The 16,501-nt window shown below is 39.6% G+C and overlaps 1 protein-coding gene across 2 annotated transcripts in view; it reads right to left on the bottom strand.

Moving 5' to 3' along the window:
* GIPC2 (GIPC PDZ domain containing family member 2) overlaps window positions 1–16,501 on the bottom strand; it is a 96,751-nt gene that overhangs the window by 10,851 nt on the left and 69,399 nt on the right. The window contains exons 4-5 of one of the 2 annotated variants that reach the window (XM_003892102.5): window positions 15,718–15,824; window positions 9,213–9,294 (exon numbers count right to left, since the gene is read on the bottom strand). The exons of the other annotated variant lie outside the window; for it this stretch is intronic. Coding sequence (XP_003892151.3) covers window positions 9,213–9,294; window positions 15,718–15,824 — 189 coding nt within the window. The remainder of the gene's footprint in view (window positions 1–9,212; window positions 9,295–15,717; window positions 15,825–16,501) is intronic. 2 annotated transcript variants of the gene reach the window in all.

Here is a 16,501-nt window from a genome sequence, read left to right as displayed (position 1 = left end):
GACCTTAAATGACCTGATGGAGCTGAAAACCATGGCATGAGAAGTACATGATGCATGCACAAGCTTTAGTAGCTGATTTGATCAAGTGGAAGAAAAGGTATTAGTGATTGAAGATCAAATGAATGAAATGAAGCAAGAAGTTTAGAGAAAAAAAGTAAAAAGAAACGAACAAAGCCTCCAAGAAATATGGGACTATGTGAAAAGATCAAATCTACGTCTGACTGGTGTACCTGAAAGTGATGGGGAGAATGGAACCAAGTTGGAAAACACTCTTTAGGATAGTATCCAGGAGAACTTCCCCAACCTAGCAAGGCAGGCCAACATTCAAATTCAGGAAATACAGAGAATGCCATAAAGATACTCCTCGAGAAGAGCAACTCCAAGACACACAATTGTCAGATTCACCAAGGTTGAAATGAAGGAAAAAATGTTAAGGGCAGCCAGAGAGAAAGGTCGGGTTACCCACAAAGAGAAGCCCATCAGACTAACAGTGGATCTCTCAGCAGAAACTCTACTACCCAGAAGAGAGTGGGGGGCCAATATTCAACATTATTAAATAAAAGAATTTTCAACCCAGAATTTCATATCCAGCCAAACTAAGCTTCATAAGCCAAGGAGAAATAAAATCCTTTACAGACAAGCAAATGCTGAGAGATTTTGTCACACCAGGCCTGCCTTACAAGAGCCCTTAAAGGAAGCACTAAACATGGAAAGGAACAACCAGCACCAGTCACTGCAAAAACATGCCAAATTGTAAAGACCATCGATGCTAGGAAGAAACTGCATCAACAAATGAGCAAAATAACCAGCTAACATTATAATGACAGGATCAAATTCACACATAACAATATTAACCTTAAATGTAAATGGGATAAATGCCCCAATTAAAAGACACAGACTGGCAAATTGGATAGAGAGTCAAGACCCATCAGTGTGCTGTATTCAGGAGACCCATCTCACGTGCAGAGACACACATAGGCTCAAAATAGAGGGATGAAGGAAGATCTACAAAGCAAATGGAAAACAAAAAAAAAGCACAGGTTGCCATCCTAGCCTCTGATAAAACAGACTTTAAACCAACAAAGATCAGAAGAGACAAAGAAGGCCATTTACAATGGTAAAGGGATCAATTCAACAAGAAGAGCTAACTATCCTAAATGTATATGCACCCAATACAGGAGCACCCAGATTCATAAAGCAAGTCCTTAGAGACCTACAAAGAGACTCAGACTCTCACACAATAATAATGGGAGACTTTAACACCCCACTGTCAACATTAGACACATCAACGAGACAGAAAATTAACAAGGATATCCAGGAATTGAACTCAGCTCTGCACTAAGCAGACCTAACAGACATCTACAGAACTCTCCACCCAAATCAACAGAATATACATTTTTCTCAGCACCACATTGCATTTATTCGAAAATTGACCGCATAGTTGGAAGTAAAGCACTCCTCAGCAAATGTACAAGAACAGAAATTATAACAAACTGTCTCTCAGACCACAGTGCAATCAAACTAGAACTCAGGACTAAGAAACTCACTCAAAACCACTCAACTACATGGAAACTGAACAGCCTGCTCCTGAATGACTATTGGGTACATAATTAAATAAAGGCAGTGATAAAGATGTTCTTTGAAACCAATGAGAACAAAGATACAACATACCAGAATCTCTGGGACACATTTAAAGCAGTGTGTAGAGGGAAATTTATAGCACTAAATGCCCACAAGAGAGAGCAGGAAAGATCTAAAATTGACACCCTAGCATCACAATTAAAAGAACTAGAGAAGCAAGAGCAAACACATTCAAAAGCTAGCAGAAGGCAACAAATAACTAAGATCAGAGCAGAACTGAAGGAGATAGAGACACAAAAAACCCTTCAAAAAATCAATGAATCCAGGAGCTGGTTTTTTGAAAAGATCAACGAAATAGATAGACCACAAGCCAGACTAATAAAGAAGAAAAGAGAGAAGAATCAAATAGACGCAATAAAAAAAATGACAAAGGGGATATCACCACCAATCCCACAGAAATACAATCTACCATCAGAGAATACTATAAACATCTCTACACAAATAAACCAGAGAATCTAGAAGAAATGGACAAATTCCTGGACACATACACCCTCCCAAGACTAAATCAGGAAGAATTTGAATCCCTGAATAGACCAATAACAGGCTCTGAAATTGAGGCAATAATTCATAGCCTACCAACCAAAAAAAGTCCAAGACCAGATGGATTCATGTCCGAATTCTACCAGAGATACAAGGAGGAGCTGGTACTGCTCCTTCTGAAACTATTCCAATCAATAGAAAAAGAGGGAATCCTCCTTAACTCATTTTATGAGGCCAGCATCATCCTGATACCAACACCTGGGAGAGACACAACAACAAAAGAGAATTTTAGACCAATATCCCTGATGAACATCAATGCGAAAATCCTCAATAAAATACTGGCAAGCCAAATCCAGCAGCACATCAAAAAGCTTAATCACCACGATCAAGTTGGCTTCATTCCTGGGATGCAAGGCTGGTTCAACATATGCAAATCAATAAACATAATCCATCATAAACAGAACCAAAGACAAAAACCACATGATTATCTCAATAGATGCAGAAAGGGCCTTTGACAAAATTCAACAGCCCTTCATGCTAAAAACTCTCAATAAATTAGGTATTAATGGGATGTATCTCAAAATAATAAGAGCTATTCATGACAAACCCACAGCCAATATCATACTGAATGGGCAAAAACTGGAAGCATTGCCTTTGAAAACTGGCAAAGACAGGGATGCCCTCTCTCACCACTCCTATTCAACATAGGGTTGGAAGTTCTGGCCAGGACAATCAGGCAGGAGAAAGAAATAAAGGGAATTCAATTTGGAAAAGAGGAAGTCAAACTGTCCCTGTTGCAGACAACATGACTGTATATTTACAAAACCCCATCGTTTCAGCCCAAAATCTCCTTAAGCTGATAAGCAACTTCAGCAAAGTCTCAGGATACAAAATCAATGTGCAAAACTCACAAGCATTCTTATACACCAATAACAAACAAACAGAGAGCCAAATCATGAGTGAACTCCCATTCACAATTGCTTCAAAGAGAATACAACACCTAGGAATCCAACTTACAAGGGATGTGCAGGACCTCTTCAAGGAGAACTACAAACCACTGCTCAATGACATAAAAGAGGACACATCAAATGGAAGAACATTCCATGCTCATGGAAACGAAGAATCAATATCATGAAAATGGCCATACTGCCCAAGGTAATTTATAGATTCAATGCCATCCCCATTAAGCTACCAATGACTTTCTTCACAGAATTGGAAAAAACTACTTTAAAGTTCACATGGAACCAAAAAGAGCCCGTGTTGCCAAGACAATCCTAAGCCAAAAGAATAAAGCTAGAGGCATCACACTACCTGACTTCAAACTGTACTCCAAGGCCACAGTAACCAAAACAGCATGGTACTGGTACCAAAACAGATATATAGACCAATGGAACAGAAGAGAGCCCTCAGAAATAATACCACACATCTACAACTATCGGATCTTTGACAAACCTGACAAAAACAAGAAATGGGGAAAGGATTCCCTATTTAATAAATGGTGCTGGAAAAATTGCCAGCCATATGCAGAAAGCTGAAATTGGATCCCTTCCTTATACAAAAATTAATTCCAGATGGATTAAAGACTTAAATGTTAGACCTAAAACCATAAAAACCCTTGAAGAAAACCTAGGCAATACCATTCAGGACATAGGCACGGGCAAGGACTTCATGTCTAAAACACCAAAAGCAATGGCAACAAAAGCCAAAATTGACAAATGGGATCTAATTAAACTAAAGAGCTTCTGCACAGCAAAAGAAACTACCATCAGAGTGAACAGGCAACCTACAGAATGGGAGAAAATTTTTGCAATCTACCCATCTGACAAAGGGCTAATATCCAGAACCTACAAAGAACTCAAACAAATTTACAAGAAAAAAACAACCCCATCAAAAAGTGAGCGAAGGATATGAACAGACAATTCTCAAAAGAAGATATGTATGCAGCCAGCCAACACACACATGAAAAAATGCTCATCATCACTCGCCATCAGAGAAACGCAAATCAAAACCACAATGAGATACCATCTCACACGAGCTAGAATGGCGATCATTAAAAAGTCAAGAAACAACAGGTGCTGGAGAGAATGTGGAGAAAAAGGAACACTTTTACACTGTTGGTGAGACTGTAAACTAGTTCAACCACTGTGGAAGACAGTGTGGTGATTCCTCAAGGATCTAGAACTAGAAATACCATTTGACCCAGCCATCCCATTACTGGGTATATACTCAAAGGATTATAAATCATGCTGCTATAAAGACACACACACACGTATGTTTATTGAAGCACTATTCACAATAGCAAAGACTTGGAATCAACCCAAATGTCCATCAGTGACAGACTGGATTAAGAAAATGTGGCACATATACACCATGGAATACTATGCAGCCATAAAAAAGGATGAGTTTGTGTCCTTTGTAGGGACATGGATGCAGCTGGAAACCATCATTCTCAGCAAACTATCGCAAGAACAGAAAACCAAACACCGTATGTTCTCACTCATAGGTGGGAACTGAACAATGAGATCACTTGGACACCAGAAGGGGAACTTCACACACCGGGGCCTGTCGTGGGGAGCGGGGAGGTGGGAGAGCTAGCATTAGGAGATATACCTAATGTAAATGACGAGTTAATGAGTGCAGCACAGCAACTTGGCACATGTATACATATGTAACAAACCTGTATGTTGTGCACATGTACCCTAGAACTTAAAGTATAATAAAAAAAATAAAATAAATGAAACACCATTACTGCATACTTTTTCAAGAGCTATAACAGACTTCGTATCTGCTCCAAAAGCAAAGTAGTAAAATTTTTAAAAAGAAAAGATGTTATAGAATAAATGACTTAGAAACAATCAATCTTCTTTTCACACATCTCAGGATCTCAATATATTTGAAATCCTAAAATTCTAAAGTTGCTTGGATGATCTCCAAACTCCTAAACTGGTATCATCAGAAAACATTATAATTCTATATACAACTTACACAGTTTCCTTAAACATTCAGGAAGAAACTTGTATGATACAACTTTATACTGAGTTAGGTCAAGACTATATGAGGCCTTATAGGATTCAATGTCTTTTAGAACGTTTATTTTTTTCATGGATAACATCCCAAGGTGACCTATGTTGACACTGGTTGGTAGAAAAGTCATAGTTCACAACTAAACTTTACAATCAAATGCAGCACTTTCATCTTCAGGATTACTCTCTACAAAAATTCATTTAAATTGCCAGGCATGGTGGCTCACGCCTGTAATTTCAGCACTCTGGGAGGCTGAGGCAAGTGGATCACCAGATCAGGAGATCGAGACCATCCTGGCTAACATGGTGAAACCCCGTCTCTACTAAAAATACAAAAAATTAACCGGGCATGGTGGCAGGTGCCTGTAGTCCCAGCTACTCGGGAGGCTGAGGCAGGAGAATGGTGTGAACCTGGGAGGCGGAGCTTGCAGTGAGCCGAGATCGCACCACTGCACTCCAGCCTGGGCGACAGAGCAAGACTCCATCTAAAAAAAAAAATTCATTTAAATTATTTTCCATTTTCAAATAATAAAACCTCTTAATCCTTTTTTGAGGATAGTGTTCTAAGACACGTTGTTGCCATATTACTTTTTAAATTTTTAAAATATATACTTACATTAATACAGAAAAATGTGATGTTAATGTAATTTGCATTAAGAATTAATATTTCTGAAAGCTAAGAAATACTGAGAATATTTATACAAGTAAATATATTTGCCTGTTAAATCAGTACCACACTTGTAATTTATATTTCATGCTAATCAGATCTGAATAATGAAAGAAATTCCTTATTTAACAATGGTTTGCATTCTTCAAATAATTACACTTTACCTCCCTAGGTAACTGACCACATTGCTAATCATGTGTAATGATAATGGCTTTTAATGTCAATTAGAGGAATTTGTTACAGATGACTAATTCACTTTACAAAGAAATTTCTAGTTAATTTACAAAGAATTTGTAAGGAATGTTTAGTGCCCTGAATTTCCTTTTTTTAAGCTGCATTTTTTTTTTCCTTTTTTTTTTTTATTTACTTATTTGTTTTTGTTTTTTTAGAGACAGGATCTCACTCTGTAGCCCAGTCTAAAGTGCAGTGGCACCATCCTAGCTCACTGCAGCTTCAAACTCTTGGACTCAAGCAATCCTCCAGCCTCAGACTCTCAAGTGGCTAGGACTTCAGGTGCACGCCACCATGCCTGGCTAATTTTTTTTTTTTTACTAGAGACAGGGTCTCATCTCACTACGTTGCCCAAGCTGGTCTCTTTTAGGGTTAGTTTTAGGGTTAGGGCCTCGAGCCAAATATATATGCCTGTAAGCAATACTACATCATATCTCTGTTACTGTATGTGAGCATAAATACACCTATACATATGTGTGTATGTATATGTAAAAATTCATGTATACATACATGTATTTGCTTCCCTCCCATATGGGAAAATACCATTAAAGAATGGCCCACAGCCCAAGACTGTTGTACAAATAAACATTTCTATTCTAAATTTGATTTATGTACATGTTGATGCCTCTAGTTATATGTTACATATTTCCTTATATGTCTAAAAGTATTCATGTTTATGTGTATGTTTGTCTTTATTCCTAGTTAGATCTTTTCCTAGGCCCTGTGTCTGTGATTCACTCCAGACCATAGCATGGATTCTATTGTTCCTTGAGAGGTGCAGTTTCAAAACAGGAGACTGAGGCTGGGCTCAGCAGCTCAACGACTGTAATTCCAACACTTTGGGAAATCAAGGCAAGAGAATGGCTTGAGCCCAGGAGTTCAAGACCAGCCTAGGTAACACAGGTAGACACCATCTCTACAAAAATTAAAATTAAAAAAATTAGCCAGGCAAAAGGATTGGAAGGAGAAGTTGTCAGACGTTGGTTTTCAGCTTTAACTTCCTGTCTGCACAGAGGAAAAAAGAATCTATAGGAAAATTTTACATTTTTCTCCAAGGAGCAAGGAACAAACTACCAATGTTTTTAAGTTGCAGACAGCATCTGTATATCCAGTACATAAATTTTATTTTAAAAGTTCACTCAGGGCCGGCAATGATGGCTCATACCTGTAATCTCTCCCTGCACTTTGAGAGGTCAAGACAGGGGGATCACTTGAGCCTGAGCAACATAGCAAGACCCTATCTCTGCCAAAAAAAAATTATTTTTGAAAAATAAAATAAATAGCCAGGTATGGAGGCCCACACCTGTGGTCCTAGCTACATGGGAGGCTGAGGTAGGAGAAGGGCTTGGGCCCAGGAATCAAGGCTGCAGTGAACTATGATTGTGTCACTGCACTCCAGCCTGGGTGACAGAGGAGATCCTGTCTCAAAAATTAAAAAATAAAAGTTCACATAGGCAAGAGAGAAAATAAGAACAGATTCTGTTAAATAAAATTTATAGGAAGTGATTGGTTTGGACTGAGCTCCTGTACTAGGCCTAACAGACCAAACCAAAATGGAGTTACTCATGCTGAAGTTCCACTCACTAAGCCAAACTAAGTTGTTTATCTGACCTTCCATGAAATCAGGAGAAAGAGAGGTAATAGCCAAATCCCCAGATGGGCCAGTTTTAGCTGGCATGATAAGGAAATTCCCTCTGGTTTCACCTTTACAAAGAAAGTAACCTTGCAATGAGAATCCACTCTTTGTTCTGTTTCTGCTTTCTTCAGCCATTTTCTGACTATAGAGTCAACCTCCTCTGCTCAGCTCATCAGAGCACTCATTTTGAGGTGTTGCCTGATACTAGAGTTGCAAATAAAAGCCAGTTGAGATTTTTAAGCTAAACTTGTTTTGGTTTTGGTAATTCTAAAAGGAAAATGGAAAATGAGTGGAAGTAGAAAAGAATAAATGGGCTTCAAACACTCTACTTGCTAGTGGATAAACAAAATAGTCAAGTTTTTACCTTTAAAAAATGTATAAAGTACCTGATTCAAATGCATACCTGTGAATGCATGCAGACATAAACCTCCACACTGGAGTGTACATTTACTTCCTTTTCTCTACCCAGCATGCAACTGCCCTACTTAGTGGGCATTTATCTTGCTTCTGCATGAGAAGGGTCAGGCCTTTTCACACTCTTGACCCTTGTATTTCAGAGTCACTCTCAGTTCCAGAGCATTCAACCCAGACCTAACCATTCTCCTGGCCTCAGGGACTGGCTCACTTGAGCCAATCAGACCAACCAGAAACAATATTGGGCATTTTGTTTGAATGATTTGGAAGAAGTCCTTCCTCCTTCTCATTGTGCTTGATGCCATGAGGATGTAGGGGCTGGAGCAATGGCAGTCATTTTGGCCCCATGAGGGAGAGATTGAAGCTGCCAGGGGATACCACAGGGGCCTGAAATGAAGCCAGGACTGAGAGAAGAGAAATCACATCCTGATGACACCATGAAAACTCAGGATCCAGCCATTCTTGAAGCCAAGGTCTAGCTCTGGACTTTTCAATTATAAGAACCAATAAGTTTCTCATTTTTTGTTTCCTTAAGCCAGTTGGAATTAGGGTTTTTTGTTTGGTCTTTGTTTTGGTCATTTGCAACTGGTAGAGTCTTAACTGATAAATCAAGACCCTGACAGCCTAATGATGATGACACAAGAAATACACAGAAATTCAACTGTTCAACTGCCCTTCTCAGTCATATGCCAAGTGTGTCCTCTTTCTTCATATTTCTAATTCTTTGTTCATAGGGCTTTAGTAACCCTGTTAAAGGGTGCAATTTAATCAATGTACATCTGACATATCAAATAATAATGCCTTTTATATGTATCATCTACAAAATTCATTTTATGTATATTTTCTAAATCCAAAAAAACAACACTAAAGGAGATAGTAGTCACAGTTTAATGACTAAGAACTAACTAAAATGTTTTAAAGTTTACTTGGCACTAAGACCCTATAGCTGGGGTGAGGGCCAGGTCTTCTTTTCAATATTCTTATCTTTATGTCCATTATTCTTTTCATCACACCACAAATATTTTTATCTTCAAAAGTATAATTGGCTATATGTACAAATAAGACATAAACATTAAGCAGATTAAGAGATACAAGACTTTTTAAAATAGTATAATCTTACCTAAATCAATATCTCGAATCCCCATGTACAATTCAAGAACATCATCAATCTTTTCAATTGCCTTTGCTTTGGTTTCAGAAGGCTTTATCAAAAAAGAGAGAAATAAGATATTATATAACAAAATCTCTTGATTGTCAGGGCATACACAAGAGAAAGTCTGATGTGGAGCCAGTTCATGATTGTGTACTTCAGCTAATTTTAATGGAAATATATCTAGAATGTGCTCTGTAACTAAATACATATCAATACAGTAAATACTTATTTTTAGTGTCTGCACTAAGAGTTATGGATTCGAAAAAGAAAAGCCAGGAACACCATCCCCAAGTAGCTAACAATCTAGAAGAGGAAACAGATGTGAAAATAAATAACACGTAACAGTTTTTAAAGGATATAAAACTTACAGAAGCATCACAGGGAAGGAAGCAAATTTATATCGCTAACAGTCATGGAAGACTTCAGAAAGAAGGTGACTTGGCTGAGCACAGTGGCTTATGCCTGTAATCCCAGCACTTTGGAAGGCTGAGGTGGGAGAGTTGCTTCAGCCTAGGAGTTCAAGACCAGCCCAGGCAACATGGTGAGACTCTATCTCCACAAAAAAAAAAAAAAAAAATCAATTAATTAAAATAATTAGCTGGGTGTGGTGGCACATGCTTGTAATCTCAGCCACTTGGGAGGCTAAAATGGGAGGATCACTTGAGCCTGAGAGGTCTAGACAAGCCTGGGTAATATGGCAAGACTCTCTCTCTACCAGTTAATTAATTTAATTAAAAAGTAACCAGGTGTGGTGGTATGCACCTTTAGTCCCAGCCACTCAGAAGGCTAAAGTGAGAAGATCACTTAAGCCCAGGATAATGAGGCTGTAGTGAGCCATAATTCTGCCACTGCACTCCAGCCTGACAAAAGGGCAAGACTCTGTCTCAGAAAAAAAGAAGGATGTCTTAAGAACTGCGGTGGGTTTTGTTTTTTGTTTTGTTTTGTTTTGTCTTCTTTTGTTTTGTTTTGTTTTGTTTGAGACAAAGTCTCCTTCTGTTGTCCAGGCTGAAGTGCAGTGGTGTGATCTCAGTTCACTGCAACCTCTGCCTCCCAAGTAGCTGGGATGACAGGCGTGCACTACCACGCCCAGCTAATTTTTTGTATTTTTTTAGTAGAGACGGGGTTTTCACCATGTTGGCCAGGCTGGTCTCGAATTCCTGGACTCAAGTGATCCGCCCACCTTGGCCTCCTAAAGTGCTGGGATTACAGGCGTGAGCCACCACGCCCAGCCAAGAACTGTGTTTTCAATGATGAAGAGGAGATAAGCAGGAGAGGACACTTCAAGCAGGATGTAATAGATAGGCAAAGTCTAAGTAAGGTCAGAGAGTCATGTTAGAGGGATGCCAGAAGTCCCATGTAGCTGGAGAACACAGTGACAAATACGACTAGATCTTGAGGGGTCCTGTGTACCATGAAAAGGATTTTGGTCTTTATTGTGCAGGCCGGAGTCTTCAAACTTTTGATGGCTCATCCCAATAGTAAAACATTTCTAAACAAATACCCTTATTGTGTATTTTTAACTTTATTGTATGTAGTGTTTACAAATTACAAATGTATTACCGTATTAACATATTGTATACATTATAAAAATACACCAAAAAATGAAATTTTATAAGAATGAGATGATAATATTTTTAAGATCATTTTTGTGTTATGTATTAACGGTACCAAAACATTTTTGTTCTTCCCAAAACAATTACTAAACATTTCAGTAGAAATATTATTCTAACTTTTCGGTTTAATATTTGGTAAATTCTGCTCAGTTTATTTCAATACTTGGCTTTAAATGGCTTCATAGCTGAAAATGGAATTGCCCAAAGATGTTAACTACTCAACTATACATGCAAATGTAGAATTCATGATTTAGATTATAAGAATTTCATGTTACTTTCAATACTGTTATAAATATATATTGTTTTGTAGTCTCAAATTTTGTTAAAATCATGCATTTTATAGCAAATAAAAATCTATTTCCTTGAAGATATTAGTACAACTTTCTCACATCTTTATTCACAAGAACTAAACCTTAAAAACAATAACAGACAATATATTGCTCTTGCCTTCATTACAATGTATCTTGAACTGTCTGTATAAAGCAACAGGCTATGCAAACTAACAGGTATTAACCTTTACATCTATCCAGGCACGTTTTAAGTTATGGTGACAAGTGACAGTACTCCTCATACACAAATGGCCACCAATATTTTACCATTCTAATGTTTCCTATTTGCTACAGAACAGATCTGGATCTATCACCTCTTCTCCATTCACATGCTGTTTGCCAGTGTTTAGTCCTCATCTTTTCTGATTTGCAGAGGTTTCCTATTTTGTCTCCCTGCCTTTGGTCTTCACCCTCTCAAATCCAAGCTGCTCAACAACCCATCCCCTGGAACCAAGGGATTTTTCTAAAACACAAAACTGATTGTGTTACTCCCCTCATAATTCTTAAATGGCTCCCTCATTATCGACAAGGCCCTTCACATCCTAACCCCAGCCTATGCCTCCAGCCTCATCACCCCTAACCAGTACTTCTAGCACCCCACACTCCAATCTCATGGACAGCTTACAGGTCCCCAAAACCCATTATTGTGCCATGCCTAGAACACTCTTCTTCCCCATTTTGAACTCACTTACTCATTTCTTCCAGAGAGAAACTCTTCCTGACCTCTTTTTTTTTTTTTTTTTTTTTTTTTTTCCCAGATGGAGTCTCAATCTGTCGCCCAGGCTGGAGTGCAATGGCATGATCTCGGCTCACTGCAACCTCCACCTCCTGGGCTCAAGTGATTCTCCTGCCTTAGCCTCCCAAGTAGCTGGGATTACAGGTGCCCACCACCATGCCTGGCTAATTTTTATGTTTTTAGTAGAGATGGGGTTTCATCATGTTGGCCAGGCTAGTCTCAAACTCCTGACCTCAGGTAATCCACCCACGTCAGACTCCCAAAGTTCTGGGATTACAGGCATGAGCCACCACACCCAGCCTTCTGACCTCCTTTCTTTCCCCAATCCCTGACAATGGTTGATCAGACCCTTCTTTGTCATACTGTGTATCCTGCACCTGCTTCCATTAACCCTATCCCACTGGGTTGTAATGGTTTCTTTTCATGCTTCTCTCCTTTTAGAAGAGAAACAGGGTCTTTGTTCTTTGTATCACCAGCACTTAGACTGTGCCTGTCTCAGCAAGCACACATTGAATAAAGTATGAGGTTATGCAAGTGGTTTGTCTCTGTGTGACCACCTAAATCCCATCTTGAATTGTAATCCCCACATGTCAAGGGAGGGACCTAGTGGGAGGTGACTGCATCATGAGGTGGTTTCCCCCATGCTGTTCTCGTGATAGTGAGGGAGTTCTCACAAGATCTGATGGTTTCAAAAGTGACAGTTCCTCCTGCACACTCACTCTCTCCTGCCACCATGTAAGATGTGCCTTGCTTCCCCTTCACCTTCTGCCATGATTGTAAGTTTCTTGAGGCCTCCCCAGCCATGCGAAAATGTGAGTCAATTAAACCTCTTTACTTTTAAATCACCCAGTCACAGGTATTCTTTATAGCAGTGTGAAAACGGACTAATACAGAGAATCTTACACCATTTTCAGAATTTGTGCTAGGTGATTAAGGGAGTGATTTGTTTCAAATCCTATAAATCCTTTAAATCCTTAAAGTGTTTGAAATTAGATTTTAGGTCATTTGTGTCAAATTTAATATTAGCACCAAACTGCTTTTTCCTTTCATTATGAGCTATTTTTAATTGCCCTATTTTACTAAACAAGCTGTGAAAATAGGAATGGATTTTTAGATGTTTATCTTTGAATGAATCTTTCCTACCTCCCCAGGTAGATCTTAAGCTGCTCTTTTCCATTGAGGCACCTTTGCCACAGCAGGAGCTTAACAAAGAGGGATGGATGATTTAACCCTTAGAAGATGCCCTTCCTCCTGAAGTGATGTGGCGTTTTTCCTGCTGATCTGCTTCCTCTGTGAGCTGTTTAAAGGTCTGCTCATTTTTCCTCACAGCCTCCGGCAAAAGGCAGAGCTGACATTCTCCCGGCTCCCCACAGCCAGCTCCTTCCCCTCTGTTCTTCTCTTCTCTGATAAATTCCTTTCTTCCACTGAGATTTGCTTATTCATTCAATAAACACTTACTGGCCTTCAGCAATATACCAGGCAGTGTGCTGGGCCACAGATGGAAAATAAAGGCTCCAAACACCCAGAAGTCACTGCCCTGGGTTTCCTTCACATACCTCATCACATCTCCTTTTCAAAACACTTTTTGCCCTATCAGTTCTCTTCATTGCCATTTGCCTCCGATCGGTCCTTTCATTCTCCCAGAACCCAAGCATTTGACTCAGGATCTTCCTCTGGATCCCCCCAAAACTGATAACACCCTGGGTGACTTGACACTCCTAAGGACAGCTTGGCCTCATGGGTTCCTTAAGTGTCTGCTTCAACAAACCACCCTTATGACCAACCCTGGACATTGTCACCCAACAAGTTCTGGGATCCACTCTGTGAAACAGCCTCAAAACTGTTCACCTGTCTCTTTTTTCCTTCAAACACACAGGAACCCAGACAGTGTTCACATACAGAGAGACCCTAGAAGGGCCCAGTGCCTTGCCCCTGCCCCCTGGAGCTCACAGGCATCAGTCACCTGCTCGACATCCTGTCTATCCACAGGAGGGCTTTGCCCCCCTTGCCTTTGCTGCTGCTGTGGGCCTGCTGCTTGTCACTCAGAATCCTTACCATCACCACCCCAACCCTGTAGTTTTCTTCCTCCACCCTTCCTGCCTCTAGTTGTCACTTCTCCTTCTGGTGTTTTTCACTCAAACACTAACCTGTATATAAAGTCAGTCAAAGGGAAAAACCCTTGCTTTTCTCAAACTAAAAGAAATCATTTATTAATTCATCAATGCATCAAAGATTTCCATTCCTTTGGTATATCAGGTCCTATTCTAGGCGCTAGGGATGCAGCAGTGAACAAGACATGTGAGCAAAGGAGCTAGACAGTAGACAAAATTAATCAGAGGTAAAAAGAGTCCTAGGGTGTTTAGTGCTGATATGGTTTGACTGTGTCCCCACCCAAATCTCATCTTGAATTGTAGCTCCCCTAATCCCCACATGTTGTGGGAGGGACCTGGTGGTAGGTAACTGAATCATGGGGGCAGGTTTTTCCCATGCCATTGTTCTCGTGATAGTGAATAAGTCTCACGAGATCTGAGGTTTTATAAAGGGCAGTTCCCCTGCACATACTCTGTTGCCTGCTGCCATGTAAGAGGTGCCTTTGCTCCTCCTTCACCTTCCGCCATGATTGTGAGGCCTCCCCAGCCATGTATAACTGTGAGTCCATTAAACATCTTTTTCTTTATAAATTACCCAGTCTCAGGTATGTCTTTATTAGCAGTGTGAAAACGGACTAATACAATTGCTTCGACAGAAATTAAGGGCGTGGAAGAGTGGGCAGTGGGAAGGGTGGAGGGAGTTGTTGTTTATACAGGATGCTCGGGAAAGGCCTTTGAGATAGACAATGTGTGGGCAGAAACCTAATGATGGCAGGGGAGCAAGCTATGCAGATAAATGGGCAAAACATTCAGGCAGAGACAACAGCAGTACTGACAGCCTGAGATGGGGATACACCTGGAGTGTTTGGGAACAGCAAGGAGACCAGCATGACTGAAGCAGAGGAAGCCAGGGCAGAGGGGTGGGAATTGAGAACAGAGAAGAAACATGGAGTTCGGTCACATTGGTCATTCTGAGGACTTTAGCTTTTATTCTGAGTGTCATGGGAAGCCACTGGAGGGTTGTAAACAGAAAAGTGACATAATTTCTCCTGCATATTTTAAGGATCATTCTGAAGGTTGTGCTGAGCACAGGTGGAAAGAAGGCAAGGGTGAACACAGGTGTACTGAACAGGTGATTGCAATATCCAGGATAAGATGATGGTGCTTTGCGGCACAGTGGTGGGCAGGGGCGGTGAGAAGTCATTGGACTCCAGTATCTTATAGAGGTAGATTCACTAGGATTTGCTAATGGAAGCAACGTGGGACATGAACGAAAAGAGTCAAAGATGACTACAAGGTTTTTTATGTGAGAAGAGGGGTTTAGGAATATAATCTTTCATTATCAAAATCTTTTGTTGACTCCTACAGGTGGCTCTGAAACTTTTTCTTGGCTCTCAGAGAGCTTTGGTTGACTTAAGTTTTTGAGATAGTCCAGCTGTCTATAGAGTCTAGAAACGTCACCTACAGGTAGCTGAGAATTTCTATAGATCACAATCTCTTCTCATGTCCTTAACTTCTTTATTTCCTTTTTAAATACCTTCAGTAATTTCCAGATTAAATAGACAATGAATTAAAAGTCTAAGTTTTGATTAGAATGAATGGAATTTTATCCAACTTTGTGAGTTTATCTTTATTTCCAGTTCCAATAATCACAAATATCTCAACATTTCCAAGCAGAACAGGAAGTAAATGAACATAACATACCATTTCTTCCACGGTGGCAGGACCTTTTGATCTCAGGCGAAGTGTTGCCCTTCCACTACCAATTTTTTCTCCTGATGACTTTCCAGCCTTTGACCTCGGCTCTATTTCTACAATACAATGAACAGGGAAACATACATATACGCAGAAAGCATCCCAACAGATTACTGTGAAAGCTAATGTGGTTTATATCACAAAACTATATACAATTGTTATAGAAATTTGATAAAAGGTAGGCCTTCTTAAAGAATTTCCCACAGCAAAATAAATTTACTTGCCATCCATTATTCTTATAGGAGAGTTTTTATGAGAGAGTTCTAACTCTAAGAAAAGGGAATATGTGAAATATACAGATGGGAAAGACAAAGTTACAAGGAAGAAAAATAAAACAGTAGTCTTTATAAAAAGAGTAAAGAGGAGTAAGTGGTTTCATCAAGGTTACAAAAAAGAGAAAGAATCATGTCTTGAAAGAAGAGAGATTTCTTCTCCCAATGGACCGATAGAAAAAGAAGAAACAAAACAAAAAAATTTAAAGAAAAAAAAGAGAGAAGAGAGGGACAAGAGCACTATTATTTGAGGATCTACCCTCTGCATGATGCTTTACGTTAAAAAATCCCATTTAATACTCATACCATCCTATGAGACAGGTGATCGCCCTCATTTTACTGATAAGGGAACTGAAGTCAGTAAGAAGTGGGGCTGGGATTCAAAACCGGGTCTTGCAGATATAGACCAGATTTCAAAGTCCATAGCTTTCCTGAACAATGCTCCAGCCCACACCTCTTGG

The sequence above is a fragment of the Papio anubis genome, chromosome 1 (genome assembly GCF_008728515.1).
Source record: "Papio anubis isolate 15944 chromosome 1, Panubis1.0, whole genome shotgun sequence".
In the NCBI taxonomy this organism is placed as follows: domain Eukaryota; kingdom Metazoa; phylum Chordata; class Mammalia; order Primates; family Cercopithecidae; genus Papio; species Papio anubis.
Note: the sequence above shows the minus strand (reverse complement) of the source record. Positions and strands in the feature narration are given on the sequence as shown.